Source organism: Thunnus maccoyii, chromosome 21 (assembly GCF_910596095.1).
Source record: "Thunnus maccoyii chromosome 21, fThuMac1.1, whole genome shotgun sequence".
Classification (NCBI taxonomy): Eukaryota; Metazoa; Chordata; class Actinopteri; order Scombriformes; family Scombridae; genus Thunnus; species Thunnus maccoyii.
Window position 1 is genome coordinate 17097650 of NC_056553.1, and position 19655 is coordinate 17117304.

The 19655-nt window shown below is 39.9% G+C and overlaps 1 protein-coding gene across 6 annotated transcripts in view; it reads right to left on the bottom strand.

Moving 5' to 3' along the window:
* Positions 1 to 19655, bottom strand: part of ctnnd2a (catenin (cadherin-associated protein), delta 2a) — a 279187-nt gene that overhangs the window by 54033 nt on the left and 205499 nt on the right. For all 6 annotated transcript variants that reach the window (XM_042399032.1, XM_042399031.1, XM_042399029.1 and 3 more), the window contains one exon: positions 6881 to 7067. In XM_042399032.1, the coding sequence (XP_042254966.1) occupies positions 6881 to 7067 (187 nt within the window). The remainder of the gene's footprint in view (positions 1 to 6880; positions 7068 to 19655) is intronic.

The window sequence follows — 19655 nt, forward strand, 5'->3', positions numbered from 1 at the left end:
GGGGGAACCTTTGCATTTTACAGAATGAGGGTTATGCATATACACTTATATACGTATGAGAGCTGCCCAGAACACATACAACCTTCTTTTGTTGGCCACTGCTTTACTGGAATAATCTTATGAACAAGTTATGTCCCTTGCTTAAAAGGATAGTTGTGGCCAGCATCTAACATCCCTCACCCCATTTTACCTTCCAGCACCTGGAAGTTACCTTCCAGTCTAGCAACCTGTCAAACAGTTTTATCTGCAAACCTTTAGGCTAAAACCTTTAGACTCAAATGGTTTTATGTTCTTTTTATATTTTATTTTATCTCACTCTGTTTGATCAATCCTCAAAATACCTGTTTTTTAGGGCTGTAGTCTGCTGGTCGGCTGGTTGATTAGTTGGTCGATATGCTCTCGTCCGACTAAATTCTCATTGGTCGAATAATCTCTGTGTTATTTTCATAAGGAGAAAAGTGCTACATCAATAGCTTTCCAGGATTAATCCATTATTTCCTGCGGCAGGAGGGACAGACTGTATTCAAAACACCCCAGTTGTTTTCACAACTTTGAACTCGCCCAACCTAATGGAGACTGCTGGGTCTAACTGTACTAAAGGTTTACTGAACATACTGAACGTTTATTGAATCTGTGTTTCTCCATAATGACACAACGAGAACCCCCGCCAGGCCAGAAAAAATATTTTTTATTATTTGATTTCTGAATGAATATCCATTCATTCAGAAATCGACAGCGTTTGGGAGTCTCTGTGCAGCGCTGTTCCAGTACGTGAGTCAAGCTCTGTCGTTGCCTGGGAAACTATTGCTAGCGTAGCTCCGTTTTGCGTAGCGAGCGGGAAAAAGCAAGGGGCAGAGAAGTGACGGTGGATGCGAACGGGGCAGAGGAAAAGGTCAGTAGTAAGTTGTCAGTCTGGCAGTAAATGTACAGTACAGACTACAGTGTGTCAGTTAATAAATGCTAAAAAGTCACGTCTATTGTTTCCTGGAAAAGTAAAGGGGGTTAGCTCCAAAGTTAGCAAAAATGGGATGGGCTAGCATAACCTGAAGACACAAAACAGAGAAATACAGAACAGAGAAATGTGACTGCCGAGTTTACTATGCACTCTGTCTTGCATGTATGTGTACATAAAAGTTTCCACCATTGCAACCAGAAATGCCAAAAGAAGAATGTTTCACTGTGTCCATTATTGGTATGGTAATGCAAACAAAATAAAAAAAAAAAATATAATCACAATAAAAGCATCCTTAAGGGTATTGTAACATATAGACAATGGTTAACAACACACATACTTTAATATTATGTGTACTACTGAAAAGTAGCATCCACACATAAGTGAGAAGAAGTTCACTAACAAGCTCCTTGGTATCTGCAGGAGCTGACTCGGCAGTCATTAAAGTTTGGCAAAGCTGAACATGTATTTCACCAATTACCCTGTTTAAAAGATACTAGACAGGTTATACATTTTTCATTTAACATTGATTTTTCTTTTCAGGGCGCCACAGTATACGTCAGCAAATGTGTCAGTCACCTTTTATAGTTTTAGCTGTTTAAAGATCCATGCAACATGTAGAGGAAAGATGTGAACATGAGTGAATCTCGGGCAGATGGCTCTCTAATGTTGCTCAAGAAACAAATGACCGCTGAGTGACTTTGTCTCAAACAGCTGGTGTGTGCTGGCCCTGCACAAGTGTGTGTGTGTGTGTGTGTGTGCGTGCATGTGTGTGCCAGAGCACAGGCAGCAGAGGGTCATCACCATATGGCACACACATGCATATAAACCAGGTAATCAATGAAATAAATATGGAAACAACCTCATCCGTGACCACACACTCCTTATTCTTGATTCATCTAATAACTCATTCTCCTGCTGTCCCACATTTGTGGGTGTCTGAAATGAAATAAATTGAAAGCGTTTATGAGTGTGTGATCCCAATAAGTACAGAAACAGACAAAGACACACATACAAGCAGTGTGTACAGTGTGGAGGCGGCAGGTAGCGTTTTTTTCTCTGGCTTGGCTGTAAACCAAAAACCTGCAGGGAGGTAAACAGCCCCTGAACGGAGGATATGGAAACCCCTCCACAGGAGACCTTGTGCCTGGCCTGATAACACTGTATGTGTGTGTGTGTGTGTGTGTGTGTGTGCGTAAGTCTGTGCGTGTGTGCGTATGTGTGAACAGGGAGGGGTCTTTAATGTCCACCACCCAATTAGACAACATATGGGTCCATCAGCATCATTAGCTGCTTGGCCCACATTTGATATACGCACACATGAACACACAAACATGCATGAAAATACACACATGCATAGATACACACACGCTAACACATACCCATAATCGAAATACCCGATGCCCTGACACCAGTTCATTTCCATTATCACATGCAACTTCCCCATGCCGGCTGTGATTTCTGAGATTGATTCAGTTTAACACCTTTGATTTTCAATGGGCACCAATATGTGTGCACGTACATGTACACATATACACACGTACACGCGCATTATACACATATACCCCAAGATACATGCATACATATGGGCACACAAATGTACACAATGGACATGTACACACCGTTTTACACACACACAAGCTCACATAGCAAAGGGATTATGAGCGAGGTGAAAGGTCTGAAATTGAGCTGAAGTACACTGGGACTCGAACATTGTGGCCTTGTGCCACTTTAACCCCTCAGAACAGATAGTGAGATAGAAAACAACCTTGGACAACAGCAGAAACACCTTCATTACTCTCTGTGTCTCAGCTCCCTTCTCTGAGAACCTGTTAGTCTCTCCTTCTCATTGTTCACCAGCTCTACATCCTCTCTGTTCTAATCTTCAGATATATTTTATTTCAAGAGTCTTTGAGATAGTATCTCCTGCCGAGACTTCAGTCACCATCTCAATACTATGGAGATGAACAGGATTTAGTTTGTGATATGCCAAAAATAAAATAAAATACATTTCAATATCTTAACAGCAATGTGTCTTTCAATCTACATGAGTAGATACCAAGGGAGGTTAATTGGAAAAAATATGTTTTTTGTGATTTGGGTGATATAACTTTTTATATTTGCCACTTCTTTTCTGCATGCATGATATGTAAAGAAGAAGAATCATTTCAGCTCATTTTGCCTTAAACAGCAAATATCCGAGGAAAATTCAATGAATGTGTTTATTTTAGATTTTTACAAATTGTAGCTCCCAGGATACACAGCCCATTCAAAATACAAAACGTATAATCTCTGATGCAAACCACTATTTCTTCCAACTGCAAATGAGAAAACATTTCAGAGGCAATAACCCATTGGGCCATCCTCTCAATCCCTATGTAAAGTGTCATCCCATCCACACAGCGGTGAATAAAATAATGTAATCCAATAAAACAGCCTCCCCAATGTAATATTTATTGCAAATGCAAAGCCAGTCCCGGCGCCAGAGGAAAGTAAATGGCTGGGCATTTGGTTTTTATGCAAACAGGTACCCCCACCCCCCCGGTAACCTCAGCTAGCCACTTTCAAACTTCTTGCTCTGGCGTCACACGCTGACAAACAACTGCTGGACGGTTAAAAACTCTGATTAACAGTTAGTCACTGCTGTGAACTGAAGCTCAGAGGGTTAAACGAGCTTCTTAGAAATAGAAAGAGACAACAGAAACATTAAAAAAAGAGTGAAACATAAAGTGTAAAGGTGACAACTGTTGCTGAGGAGCAGCAGAGATACTTAACGCGAGGACAGATGTCTCATGTCACTCTAAATCAAAAGGATAAAAAAAACACACAAACAAGACAGGAGTTTTTTTTTTTCCCTCCCTGTGAATTTTATTTTATTATAAAATAAAAATAAAATAAAATTCACAGGCCTGACCCTCCAGGGCCCACCCATAATGCCGGATCTGTGCAAAGCCATGAAAGAACTGAATTAGATTTGTACAGGTGTTTGTGATATTGAGTTATTGTGTATAATCATCTTGTCCTGTACCACAGCCCCCACATCAGTTCCTGTGCTGTTAAGAATGCTAATGACAAGAGCCGAAGAGGTATATCACCAAATATCTTACTGAATTCCAAACACTTTTCTAGCTGACACTGTCTGTAATTACTTTCAAGCAATACAAGAGCCAGCTGTAGTTTAACTTCAGAATTAAAACACTTCACAATACAGTAGTACAACAAGAGCTATTGTGCTCTCATGTTGAGGATATTCTTACTGTTGAAATTAATTAGCTGATACAGATTAATGTCTTTATAAACAGTAGTGTGTCCCCGCTGACTGGCAGGAGATGTACATTTGACTCCTCAGCCAGCAGTCAGAGAGGTTTGACTGAAACACATTCAAAAGTTAATATTCATAATTATACATTACAGATATGTGGGAAGACCACAATTATGCAGATAGTATTCATATTTAAAATGATTACAAAAGGAACAATGACCGAAGGTAGTGGAGCCTTTGCTTCGGCATACTGACTGCACACACACATATGCGCATGCACACAATGTAGCACCTTACACACAAAATTATGTGAATACGTACAAAAACCTGTTTGTAACATCTTCAGAACGGCTTTGAAATCCTTTTGAGGAACATTCAATAGCTGGAGATAAGCATTCGAAACAGCTTGAGAGGAGCTCGGCAAAGCGAGTGGGGTGAGGTTTAATCCAGAGGCTGCTGGTGGTTGATTGAGTACACAGCTCAAAGAGAGACGGCCAAGTGGACATGTAGTTTTTTTTTTCTAAACCATCTCAGCCCTCTGCGGATTTTGTGTGAGTGTGTGTGTACATAGATGAGAACGTGTTGTTGATGGGATCAAGGAGGAGGGTCGCCGTTCTGTGTTAATGACGTACAACCAGTCAGCATAGAAACACACAGCCACAATTAAAAATCAATACTATTCCAGTATTTGTGCAGGAGATTTTACTGTGTATAGTTGTTGAATTTTCATCATCACTAATTTTCAGTATCAACAAAAGTATAAAGCAAGTTGTTACATGTAAAGTATTGATTTTTCTGTGATAAATTTCTGAAATTAGCAAAAGTGGTTTGAATTGTTGTTTGACCTCTTGTAGACCTAATATGGCTATAAGCTTATCTTGAATATTTATCTACCAATACGACATTGGATGTAGAGTACTCTTATTGAAATTCACACAGACAATTTATCTGTGAATCATATGGACAAATATCTTTTAACAGATATCTTCTAGCAGTTGTTACTGCCACTGTATGGTCATCAGGATGAGTTTAAAAAGACTGAACTTCTGACTCTGTTTTGGCAGTCGTTTAAGTCAGCAAATAGTGACATGTCAGCTTAGCTCAGTGATGTACTTATCTGTAGCAACATTAGATGGCTTAATTTAAAATAGTTTATTAAACTTAAGACATCAGGTTCACTTCTGTACATGCTCTGTCAGGCTCTCGACATATTTTTAAAGAAATCAAGAGAAAACTCCACACACAAAACAGCTCAGACTATTTATCTTAACAACCTTTAAATGAACTTACTGTACACATGTGAACAGTCATCAAACATGCATGCCATTAGCGGTTGTCACACTGTGCACCATGCTGATTTGACTGAACACACACACACACACACACATACACACAGATGTAACACTGAACCCCCTGGAGGCTGTCTCATTCCTACATGTGGCCTCTCTTCAATTATCAAGGAAATAATCCACATGTACAGTCCTAAGCTTCAGAAGCTAAGAAATAGAATGAAAATGAATAGATATTGCAATAGTAATTATCATACTGTGTCCATACTGTGGTTAAAAATCTATTTTTATTTAAACCAGTGTTTATGTCAATTGAAGGTGACTGGTTATAGCCACAGTCACTCAAGCACAGTAACTGACTAGTAAAACCATAATTTACTGCTTGTTATAGAGCAGCTTCACTGGAGCATTGGGAGTTACTTCTTGCTCAAGCACCCATCAGCACTGGTTGTTCATAGAATTCATACATTTAAACTGTTTTGTTTATAATAGTTTTCTGTGGATTTAAACAGGAAGTCTAGTGGGCCCTTCCAAATCATATTTATTTTAAAAATACTTCATTGTAGAGATATTTTCTTTAGTATTGGCATTTGAACGTTTTGTTTCCATGTTAGTGTCTACTATGCACAGGTACTGAATACTGTTCCTCAGCAGTTTTTCAATGTTTAGGAAATGTAACTTTTTCATTTCATAAATCCATGATACACTGCAAAACAGCTGACTTGTGATGATCAAATTTGTCAGACTATAGAAAGGTCACAAACAAGCCTCCTGAAGAACAAAGCTGTTAGTTGTTCTTCATTATGTCGAGCTTTAACAACTAAAAAAACATATTTTATCAGCACACTGCACCAAAAAGAAAGTCTTGACACACAAAGGACCCATACAAGTGGAGGAGTTGTTACTATGGTTACCAGCGCGAGTTAGTGCGAGAGAGAATGAGTATGCACAGACTATTGTTTATGGTTTGTAAATATATGCATCTATAATCACGAAGCAGTGAAGATTCAACAGAGATAAAATTCCATCACATACAAAAAAAACTGTCTCATTATGGTAAATCTCAGTTGGTATTATCATTTGATTCATGATTTTGCACACACACAGCTGACTGACAGACTGTGGAGCCTAATGAAACCATGGTGAGTTATGTATACTGCTACTATATGACTGCACCAAATCAATAACATGACAACTTAATTTATAAACTGTATTTCCGAGGGATAACAAAGGAAGTTAAAACACATACAGTATGTGTACATGTTGTGGTACGCTTATACATGTGTGAGGAAAGAGAGAGAGGAGGGAAAAGTGACTAGACAGAGACAATGAGAGTAAACAGTAAGTGTGTGTTGTCCAGTGTATGTGTGCTTTTACCTGAGGCAGCCTGTAGCATTGCGAAGCACCTGGGAAGTATGGAGGTGAAGCTTGCGGTCATCATGGTGATTGGGGGACGAGTCCCAGTTGGAGTGGGGTATGATTACACTATTGGTCAGAACCGCCAGGGCGTCCTGGATGATTGGCATCTTCAGAGCATCGCATGACGACAAGTTCCACAATACGCCTGCACACACACACACACGCACGCACAGAGAAACACACATTAAGAAATATGGTTTATTTTTGCATTACTGCAGTAAATAATAATTAAAAAGAGTGTTGTAGAGAAAATGAAGTAATTAATGTACTAAAGTAATTAAGGGCAAACTGGATGTGTCTGCAATACTGAAAAACACTCCATAATACAAATGTAATCCAGGTTGTTAATTATCCATTTGTCAACAGAGGAAATCAAACTTTTTCCAAGTAATTAAGCACATAAAATGGAAATAAAACAAATGAAAAAAACAACAACTTCATATTCATATCTGCAAAAGATCTTGCAGCAATTCAAACTTTCTGCTGTGTAACATTTTAAATGTCCTTATTTGTGATCTTCATTTAAGAACAGTTAAATACATTAAGCTGCTTAGGAAATAGATGTCTCTCTCTTTGTAGGTTTTTCTACAGTGCACAGCTTGATGCATAACAATCTTTCTATTAATGTTTCTGTCAAATCTGTGTTCTCACAGCACAAGCCGACAGCTAAGTGCAGACAGCACTCTTTTCCACTTTGCTTTTTCACCTCTTCATTCCCCTCTGTCAACTTTCCGCATGTCATCATTTATAAGCACATATTTTATGGAATTTTAAAGCAAATGGTTCCATTAACCTCTCAGAGATGTCAAAGGAAATACATTTGGTTGTGTTTTGTGAGGTCAGAGCAGCTTGGGCTTGCCCCTCTGATTGGTTTGAGAAATTAAAATAACCTGAAACTTTTTTTTTTAACCTACTGCATGATGATATTGAGCAAAGCCAGACCTTTCACCTGCACTGGCACATCACAAATGAAATGTGGAGGTACTTGAGGACTGGAAATGCAGGACGAAAATTACCCTCATTTTTATCACTTTTACAAAACACCACCCACTCTTTTATTCTGGAACCAGACTTTGCAGTCTACCTGATACTGATGATATCTGAGGAAATTAATTAGTTTGTTGGTCCAGGCGGAAAGCCAACTGTCCAACCAGTGTATCATTTGCTACACACTGAGTGGTGCAGGACACACACGCACACATTACACAAATACACTCTAAGCATACGAAACTGCACGCAAATATATACTTGCTGGCAGAAAAACTTGCTAGTTTGTACGTACACAGTGATACATTCAGTAAACTGCAAGTAAATACATACATGCGCACTCACATGCATGCTAAGTCTTAATCACACACAGTATGGGTACAGGCATGCACACACCCACGCGTGCACGCACGCACACACACACACACACACGCACACATTCACTCAAACAAACACACTTTTTCTTCCTCTTGTCAGATGGAAGACCAGATGCCTTTTCGCAGACGGGTGACAGCACTAGCCTTGTTGGTCAGCTGTGACACAATCACGCACATACAAACCACAAATTCTTACACACACACAGGTCACATCAGCATTTGCCCATTGCAAATATGTTAATTAGTCCCTACTGCTTGTTCTGGTCATCCCTACTGAGAGAGAGAAAACAGATAGTAACAAACAAAAAGATTAAATGTGTGAAACAGAGGGTGACAAAGATGAAAGTCACAAAAATAGAAAACTAATGAGAGGGGAAGAGAGCTGGAGGAGCTGAGTGATGGTTTAGGGAGACAGGAACAGATTGAGACAACGGAGGAGACATGCAATGCGTTTTTAATGTGACAAACTATAAAAAGCTGCAAATGTCGGAGGTCACCATGTCTCAAGCATCTGGTGTCGGACTCCAGATGCAGCAGGTCCCAGGTGACAGATGTCATTCATTTGCTCAGTTACCACACAAACAGAATGGGCACAATTCAGACACTGTATGGTCTGCACAGAATGAACCATGTTTATAGAGGCTGTCAGATAAAAGATGTCCTCTTCATTCCACAATACAGTATGCACAGTACAACTTTTCATTAGGTCTTGTTAGATATAAATGTGAATTAAACATAGAGATACTGTCTGTCATCTGAAATGACAGCAATACTGAAGTTGAGCAAGTTGCTGCATTCCTTAAAACTCCAGAGAGGCGGCTCTGTAGCTAAATCTGACCTCTGACCTACCTGTGTTAATGGGCAATAAAAAGAGAATATTCTGTTTAGAGGCTGAAAAAAAAATCACCAAAAAAAAAAAAGGATTTGCTCAACTTGTGTCAGGTTTATATGATAGAGAAATCTGAAAAAATTCTACTAAAAAGACTGAGATGGAGAAAAGAGTCAGGACACTAATAATGAACATGAATTAAGCCTCATAACCTTTACTTTAACTGAAACACTGTACACAAACTGCCGTGGAGGCACTGGGTGTTGACTGGCAGCCAGTTTTGTGTCGCCAACAGCAACGCCAGTGTTGATGCCTTACAGTACACTGCGCTAGTGTCAGTCATAATGACAATCTGCAATTGTCAGACAAAGGGTTGGAAGGAAAATCCAGCCAAGAAAAAGAGGGGGAATGAGGAAACAATGAAGAAGAGAGAATAACATTACAGAATAGTGGATGTTACATAAAAAGGAAACAAAAAAAGATTACAAAATGAGATGTGAAAAGAAGCCACTCAGTGCATTTACATGCACTTAAGTAATCAGGTTACTCAGAGAAAGCCGGTAACGCAGGTAATTGGTGAACATATTTAGATGCACTGCAGTTACCTGGTTACTGTGAATCTGCATATACAGTGGAGACCGCTTATAGTGATCATGTCTGTCCGTCTCAAATTGATTCCTATAAGTGGATAATTATTTTAACCAAATTTTTTTCTTTTTCTTTATTTCTCATGCAGATTACCATCTAATTGACATTTGTATATTTATTACATGAATATAAAGTAATGAAACGGACAGCTTCACTATTTACTGAATTTTATTGACTGTTTAAAAGTATAGTACAGATATTTTAAAAGTTTCCTTGCTGAATACAGGAAATAAACACTGGTTTTTAATGACTTTAAAGTCTTTTTAACTGATCTACAGTTCGGCATTACTTCTCGGGTCTGATCCCTGCAGTTTGAGCCGCTGACAGCCACTGTGTGGACGCCACGGCACAGCTGGCAGAGTAGACGGCTAGCGAGGCTAGCTTACCTCCTGTAATTGCTGGATTACAGCTGCTGGTTGTCAGAAATCCAAGGCTGTGTCTGAAACACAGTCATGGGTTATCCACTTGAGAGATTGCGTTTTCTGCAGACAAGGTGAAGGATCCTGAGCTGTCCGGGCTCAGGGCAGAGCTCCTAATCATTGAGAGCCTGATCAGGAAACTGCTTAACCGGCAAGCTAAACTGCCTGGTCGAGCTGGAGACTGCTGGACAAAACCCAAAATGAACACTGTAAGCTGGCTATTTGATTACTATATGCAAATTATTTAAGCAGCATGTGTGTGGGAATGATTCTGTCCCAAGCTTTTTGATCCTTATAAGTGGTTGATCACTGTAACTGTGATCACTATAAGCGGTTTCACTTCACATACAATAGGTCAGTAATCAGATTTCCCCCCACCATTTGATTTTGACTTGTTTATTTTAACTATAGGAGTGACTGTTGCAAACTGACAGTACAGTGAGAGGATAGGTAAACAGGCAGACAGGGCAGAGATCTTCCTCACAGAACAAATGTGTCTAAATTGATCAAACAGTAAAATGTTCAGAAGTGGAAACACGATTATTTTGAATTATAGAGGCTTCTTTGTGTTAGTTTCAGCTTTACTCTGACTTTGGTATGGAGTTATCTTAAAAAAGAAGTAACATTGCTCCGTGTAATTATCTCTCCTTTCATCCAGCTGCTCTGCTGCTACTTTCCTTGTCTGCAGTTTTAGTCATGCACATGTGTACTTGTTAGAAGCTGATTAGAAAACTGGTTTCTCATATACGTGACAAATGACTGTAGCCCCGTTACTTAAGTGCACGTGTATGCGCCGATGGACAGACTAAAGACAAAGAAAAACAATGTTAAAAGTTTTTACTCTCAAATTAATTTATAAATATTCAGGATGTCTCTAATATATGTGGAAACTAAACGATTAACAAAATGAATTGTGAGAAAAACAGTAAAAGATGAAGTCGGAGTGAGACCATTTTAATGAGAGCCTAACAGGGAGCGAAGAGGAGCCAAATCTGAGAGAAAAAAGTCGAACAACTGTGCAAGTAAAGATGAAGAGACAAAAAATGTGAGTGTGGGAAAAGTTGAAAAGAGAAAAGAAGGCAAGAGAGAGGGAGAGAGCGTGAAAGAGGACGACCATGTGTGTGTGTGTGTGTGTGTGTGTGTGAGAGAGAGCGCTTGAGAGGACAAGAAGAGGCGGGTGATAATAAGGCGATGACCTTGTATGCTGTTTGGCAGCAATCAAGTGCTCACACTTAGGCTGTATGTGTGTGTGTGTTTGTGATGGTGTCAAGTCTCTTTCCTCTCAATCTCTCTCCTCTTGTGGACTCTTTTCAAACCCAGGTAAAAGCTCAAACACCCAGAAACACAGGCACAAACACACACACACACACACACACACACACACACACACACACACACACACACACACACACAGCAGCACCTTCAGCAAGGGGGAAGACAGGTATTCAGCAAAACACTTCAATTAAATAAAGCTCAGTGCTCTCAAACATTTCTTTCTGTCTCTGTTTCTCTCTTTCTTCCTGTGTCAGTGTGTTTCTCAAGCGGTGAGTGTTGACAGTGTGTGATTGCAATCAGGTTAAAACAGTGTTGTCTCTGATGAGCCGACTAGAACCTGTCTGCTGCCTTGCAGGAAAAGACACTCAGCTGCCTTTCTTTGTTTTCTCTAGCCACCAAACCTGCACATACACAAATAAAAACTCATGCACATACCACAAAGGGTGTGAGAGGGTGTGGCTCCGATGTTAATTTTTGCAGAGATAGAGAATGTGAAGGAAGAAGGAAAAGAGCAAAAAAAAAAAAAAAAAAAAAGGGGGAATAGACTGGATTGTGCAGTTTTTTCTGGGGCAAGGACATTGTGTCTGCTACTGTCTAACATTGGCCAAATTCAAGGCTGATACACACACACACAACACACAACACACAACACACACACACACACACACACACACACACACACACACACACACACACACACACACACACACACACCTGCTCTAGAAACATAGATCTGTAATGCTTCACCAAGCCCAGTGTCCTTATGGGTATAACAATCAGGTGACCAACAGACAATGACATCATACTATAGCTTTTGTGTGTTCGCCTTGTGTGTTTTCTACCTTTCTCTCTCCCTCTCTTTATCTCTTTCTCTTGCTCCTCTGATTGGTTCCCTTCAGACACTTGACGGACAGTTTCCTAGGAGCTGGGCGGTTTGGGGAAATGGGGAGATGATTGCATGAATTCATGAATAAATGAGAGTATGACTTGTAAGGGGAGAGTGAGGCCTGTTAGGCCTCAAGTGGCGATGTTTTATTAAACAGCCTTCATCTGTGTGGCTCTATGTGAATTAGTTAGCCGCAGGGTCAGAATCCGGTGATGAGTAAAGCCAAAGACGACAAATTACATAGCTAATGTGTCCACAAAAATCTGCGAACGAGAAATCAAGAAAGAAATACTGATTTTCTGGATGATATTGTGGGTGGCAGCAGGTTAACAGTTGCTGACTTCACCCCAGGGTCATAAAACTTTTCTTCCTGTAGGGTTGTGGAAAACATTTGTCAGCACAAGGTAAAGTCCTGCTTTGTGGGTGAATTGTCAGTGCCTATGCTGGAGGTTTCAATCCCACCTGAGCCTCCCACAGTGAAAATACTGCAATGAGATTTCTGCAGGACTTTAACAATTTTTAAAGCAGTGAAAAAAAACCTGGTCAAGGCATCTTGTTTCTCCACAGGAATCATCATAATGATTTCAATGGAGCTCTGTCCTCAAGCATTTTTTGAAAGAAGGTTACGAGCTCTGACTTAAATTAAAGTGGCTTTAGCAAATACTATAACAACAGTTGGTACTGAAATGCAGCAGTAATTAATGCCTTGAAGTAAAAGAAAACAAGATGAAGAATTATCCAGCAAAGGGTGGCAACAGTATAATTTGAAATTTTGGTTTGTTGCTAACATCAGCTTGTGCATACAGTCTTTTTCTCTTTGAGACTATTCTAAAACTAACTTGTGGATTTTGAATAGCAACCAAACCAGCATCTCATGTGTCTAAAGTGACACCTGCAGGTATGTTTACATTCTGTTTAATGTCCTGCAGCTGAGCAGCTAATTAGCTATTTAGCTGCTATCTGACACACTTTTCCCCAATGAATGTTTGTTTGGTGGCTCGTTCAACAAGCTAAGCTGCAGGACAAGACGAGTGTTCATGTTTGTAAGTTGTCATCAAGTTTTGATGATGTGGACACAGGCTGTTTCATTCACCACCATGTTTAAAAGGAGGAAGTTATCATGCCTCATATTGCACTTTAATTTAACAATTGAGTATTGAATATTTTATATATTTTAAGGTTTTATTTAAACATTGGACATCTTGAATGTTGTTTTCATTTAGACCATGGGCAAAAGTTCATTGCTTTAAGAATTTTACAGAATAAATGGAAAGCAAAGTAATATTTGCCTCCCTTTTTTTTGCTAATCTGAAAAACGATCCGATTTGTGATGAACCGTGATACGATCCGAACCGTGAGTTTTGTGATCCATTACACCCCTAGTGCAGTACATCATTACAAATAGAGGCAGTAAATATGTATTACATATTGCTTTAGGACTGTAATGTTAGCATATCTAAGCCTAACTATTGTACAATTGTGTCTGCTTTTCAAAGAACAAAGATGACCAGCCAGTGGTTGAAAAAATGCAAGAATCAACTATCAACTATTAATAAAGAGTTGTAAATTGAAAGTGTTTACACAAATGCTGGAATTTTAACCATTACTTCCCTCAGCAGTTAACGCTCAGCTCATCAACCATTTCAGAGCAAGCAGCAGCAGCAACAGCAGCAGCAGCAGCAGCTGGGGTATGTCATGGTCCACTGCCTCAAGGTGAGCCCACGAGTAAGGATAGCATCTCCTATTGACACCCAAAGCCTCTGCATCGACCAGACTTTGACTGACAGGCCCGGAAGCCTTGACTTCATCCTATCTACCTCACGCTGACACCAAGGAAGCCAATAAAGCTTGTCTAAATTTAAACTTCACAACCGACAGGGAGATAGGGTAAACTGTTGAGGGAAGGTTTTTCCGGTCACCAAAAAACATATGCCCTGTCTCATTTCCCCAGACCTAAATGGATTCTTTAATCACAGAGAGTAGGGTAGTGCTTTGATGAAGCTGACAACACAGAGGCAGTAATGAGGAGTCTGACTTGTTATGACTCGAGCACAATCACTATTTTTTGAGTCAAGCGGTTGAGGATTGTGTATGCACCACAGCCCCCGATGAACCTCTGGTGGTCTCCAACTGCCATTTGCTTGCTTTCAAATCATTTAGCCACCAATTAGCAATGAAGGTCAAGCTTTGAGTAGAATGTAATTTGACAGTGTACTAGATACAATTCCTTCTCACTACCTATCAGTGTAGAGGAGCTAACACGTTTTTTTATAGTGCTTAGTGTGCAGTGTTAACACAATATTGTGGTATTTGCAGCATTGGCCTGAAGAAGAAGGAGTTTGTATACACTCATACAGACTCATCTGGGAGCTGCCCATCACAACTACAGTCAAAAACATTTTAGAATTTCATCCAACTGCACTTGGACTATAGATGTAAGAGGAGAGGAGAATGTTATGTTTTTTTCCCCCATCCTACAGTTTTCCAGCCAGTACAAGCATGTCTACCAGTGATCTTTCTGGTTCAAATCCATTTTTTCCACCCAAGGCTATTCTATTTTAGAGGAAAATTAATTTTACAAGCTGGGTATTGTTGTGGCCAATATATGAAAACAATTAATACAAATCATTATAGAAATAGTGGACACACGCTGGAAACAGACTGCTTTTAAACAAGTCCAAATCATCAGAGTCTACAATCGGAATCAGCTATTTGGAGGTCTTTAATCAGAGTTTGAGACTGATCCCATGCAGATAAAATGGAAATAATCTGAACACACAAGCATTATATATCACTGTACATAAATTCTTTGCAGAATGGATACATCTCTATTTTTGACAGAAAATACATGTCTAATTGAATTACAGAGTAATCATGGAACAGTTAAAACTGGTGAATTAGAGCACCAGCAGGGTGTTCCACAAGGCAAATTAAGACAGACTTCAAAATATGGTTGTACTGGCATGAAAGCAATTGAGATTTGGAGTTCAATGCTAAGTATGAGAGTAAAGAGACAACAGGGTAGAGTGATACATGACACTGAGTGACTCAGCCAGCCAGCAGGGGAGAGCCAGACAGAAAATGGCAAAGATAGAAAGAGTCAGAGAAAGAAAGTTAAGCCGTGTTTTGACCACAGGAACTTTCACAAGGTACTAAGAACCTTTTGAGGAACTCAGTTCCTCTACCTGTGTTTCCACCGGAGGGACCAGGGTCTAAATTAAGTTCCAGGGAGGTTGTTTTACCCCCAAAAAAGTCCGTACTCGCTGATTGGTCAAACACACACAGTGCAGCTGCTTCAACTTGTGTGCAACAAGGAAGAACTCTCGTTTCGATTTAAGACCAGTTTAGGACAAGGAGAGGACATTTCTCTTCATTTGTTAATGTTAAAAGTAAAGTAAGGCATTGGTGTCGGCTTCCTGACTCATTTTAAAAAAGAGAGAGATCACATGAGTGAGCTGAGAGCTCGAGTGAGCGAGAGAGAGAGAGAGACAGCGCGGCAGTGGTCAAGCAAGGGGAGGGAATGGCGGTAGAGGAAACAAAGCCTGTGAATGAGAGAAATAAAACGTTATTTTCTGATTGTTTCATGGCGGTTACGTTCTAAGGCGCAAATAAATAACCATCAAACACTCAACAGATGATTTACTGTGAAGACAGACGCTCTTTGTTTCAGTTTCATTTCCCTCCTCTGCATTTCCTCTTTTCATTCATTCATTACATCCAACTCGTGCAGCAGTAAATACAAAGAAAAAGACAAATCTGTGTTGTTGCTTGCTCAAGTGTTAATATAGTGTCTCTAAATGCTGCCATCATTTTTAAATTCCTCATGGGTCTAATTTGCATGATCTACCTGGTTCCTCAGATGTGGTGGAAACGCAAAAAGGACTGCACTACAGGGACTTAAAGTTCCAAGTTTAGTCCCTGAGATTAGTTCTCTGGGTCCAAAGTACCTGGAACCTTTGGTGGAAACGGGGCTTTAGATAGAATTTCCGTGTGTGTGTGTTTGTGCAAGATGACTCTTTATAAAAGTCAGAGCTCAAAATATGATGCAGTATGACTTGCGGTGCACTTAATTCTTTTGTTAATCTGCTTACAGACCACACACACATAAATACCCACTCCATCTCCAAGCTGTGCTTTTAATATCTTAGTCTCTGCAGTGCTATAGTGATATTCTTCAAGGTGCCAGACTGTCGCTTTACACTGAAAAAAAAAATCTGAGTGGATGTAAATGTAACATAATTAAATCTGTGATATGAACAATCAAAAATTAAGTTTGTAACATTACATGAATATATCTAAGTTTGAAGTTAATCTGCATTTGTTCAAAACACATTATGCATTTTTTCTTTAACAAGATGCATTTACGTAATCCCAGTCAATCTTCTTAGGTACACCCACACAACTAACAATGATCTTATTTTATTTACTCTGTTCCAATATAATGTGAAGTGGGCGGAGACGAGGGGTATTTTCCCCATTGTTTTCCCCCACTTGGAATTTTACTTTTAAACAACCACAATATTACTGAACACAGAATCCCAGGGGTCTCCCGGATAAATACAAAATACTACAGGGTTATGTTATGGCCGTCACTTCTAAATGCACCAACTTTGTTTCTGAGAAATCCTGTTTTCCTGTCCATTCGGTATGTAGTATTTTGATTAAGTTCCTATTTTGCACAAAGAAGCAGCAAAGGAGACATCAAGGTGAAATCTTTAAGTATTTTAACTGATTTGTACCAGTGTTTTTCACATATAATATATTTAGTCATTAAAACGCCCTTGAAACTATGTTTTGTCCGCTTTTTTACCAAACTAAACGTAGAAGTAAGTGTAGCTTGTTAACTTAGGTGCCTCGGATTCTGGTAGGCATAAGCTCAAGAAGAAAGAAAAAGGTTGATAACGGTTTGGTGGTAAAGGTATATTAACAAGTTCTTAGTTTGGTGATATAGGTAAGACTGTGGAGATGACAGTGGACTTAAGGAGACACCCCTCAGCACTGTTCCCCACACAACATCCAACAGCCAACAGTCAACTGTGGAGACCTTCACATTTCTGGGAACTATCATTTCTCAAGACCAGAAGTGGGAGACCAACATCAGCTCCATCCTCAATAAGGCCCAGCAGAGGATGTACTCTCTGCGGCAACGAAGGAAGTATGGTCTGCCACAGGAGCTGCTGAGCCAGTTCTACACCGCAGTCATTGAATCCGTCCTGTGCACATCCATCACGGTCTGGTTCAGAGCAGCCACAAAAGAGGATAGGAACAGACTTCAGCAAACAGTAAGGACAGCAGAAAAAAATCACTGGTGCTCCCCTGTCCATCCTCCAGGACTTGTACTCTTCAAGAACCAGGAAAATCAGGGCAAGGAAAATCATTACAGATTCCTCACACCCGGGACACAACCTTTTGCTACTCCTCCCCTCCGGCAGGCGCTACAGAACCATGTATACCAAAACTACCAGACACAGGAGCAGTTTCTTTCCTCATGCCATCACACTCATAAATAGCTGACCAGTATCATCTGCTATGCCATAGCTACTCTTATTCTTCAGATAGTCATTACACCCTGCTTCACATCTCCAAATACTGTATTGTACAAATACTCATATATCACAATTTCATTCCCATACATGATGCACATTATTGTTGTTTGCACTACCACATGCACTTGCACTGATTGTATATTGTTTGTCTTAAATACAATCTGTATATTGCTTGTGTATTGTATATTGTCTAGTAATATGTGCATGGTCTGTATAATGTCTGTATTGCTTGAGAGCCTACATTATTCCTCCCTCCCTTCATTTAGTCAGACCGCCTTCTCTTATTTTCTTTTATCACCCATACTAATCACTGTTATTTGCGTTGTTGTTTGTCCTTCTCAATTCCTCACTCCCTTTCTTCAGATAGTATTTCACCTTCTACAATATCGACAGCCTTTGTGAGGAAAAGAAGTCATTACATGTCCTTCCTTTCCATTCTGTCGTGTTTCCTTCTTCCATCCAGCCAGGAATAGTGGTGTCAATGCAAGTGAAAGGTCTGGAAAATATAACACTTTCCTACTTCCTTCCTTCTTTCCTACCTACCTCTCCCACATCCTCACTTTTTTCCCCCTCCACTCTCTAGTGGGCTGTTATCAGTATTTGAGGGGTCTGTAAAGGGAGAGACAAAACTCCTCGCTGGCTTGCTGGCTGTCATTGTTGTGATCCACCGGGTCCCCTTCTCCTCGGAGAGCTAGCGACCTATGGGGATGTGTCTAGGGATGGATGTTTGAGTGTGCTTGTGTGTGCTTGAAGATGAGAACAATTGGGTCAGAGGCCAAATTGAACATGAGGGGGCCGCACTGACTTTATCTCAGTATTTGGTGTGTAAATGCCTGTGCAGGTTATGTGTGTTTGTGTGTCTGTTTAAATCTACGTCTGAGTGTGAATGAGTGTGATTGTACTTTATCTTTGGAAATGTCCAATCCTCTTGTATGAGCCTGCACATGTCTCTCTTATCTAAAGGCTAACCTGCTGCAACAAAAGGGGGTTTTGTCTGAACATAGACATAGAAACAATGGTGATATAAGTATAGATACACACAGGCAAGCTCAGTGTGATACAAGACATTGAATCACATAGAAAATCAGCATGCATATGGATAAAGGAGAGAGAGGAAAAGTGTTAAGTGGAAGAGAGGAGGGCTACGAGATACGTATGAGAAATTAGATGACAAAAGAGGAGAGGGCAGTAGAGAAGAAGAGAGACAAGGACTGGCTCTCTTCTGTTCTGTCAAGGGAGCCATTGTGCATGCTCTTAACTTGCCATGGAGAACTACTCATTAGAACATCTGCTAGCATTCAGCGCTCCACCTATCTCAGGTCATTTCATATGAATTGTAGTCAACTATTATTTTAGCCTGTCTGATGCTTGTCTGCATAGACTTATCAGAGACACTGATAATTACTTGCTGAATTTCATTAGTATCAAAGATTTTAACCTTTATAGATACATATGCCAAAACACAATTCACTCGCTTCATCATTATTACCTGTCCTGAGGCTGCAGAATCAGTGTCATACAGGAAAATTACAGTAGCTGCACACTGAGCTAACATGTATGCTTGAGGTGGTGTATGTCTGCATGTGTGAGTGTGTGCGAGTGTGTGTTTATATGACACAGAAGCGCTGTGTGCATGTGTTAGTGTTTACCGCAGCACTAAAGGGCTTCTAGTAGATTATTAAATTCTTAGTAGGAGGCATATTGCAAAATATTTCAGGAGAAATGGAGATCAAATTATATCAACTCATGTAATTTCTGTGTGTTCA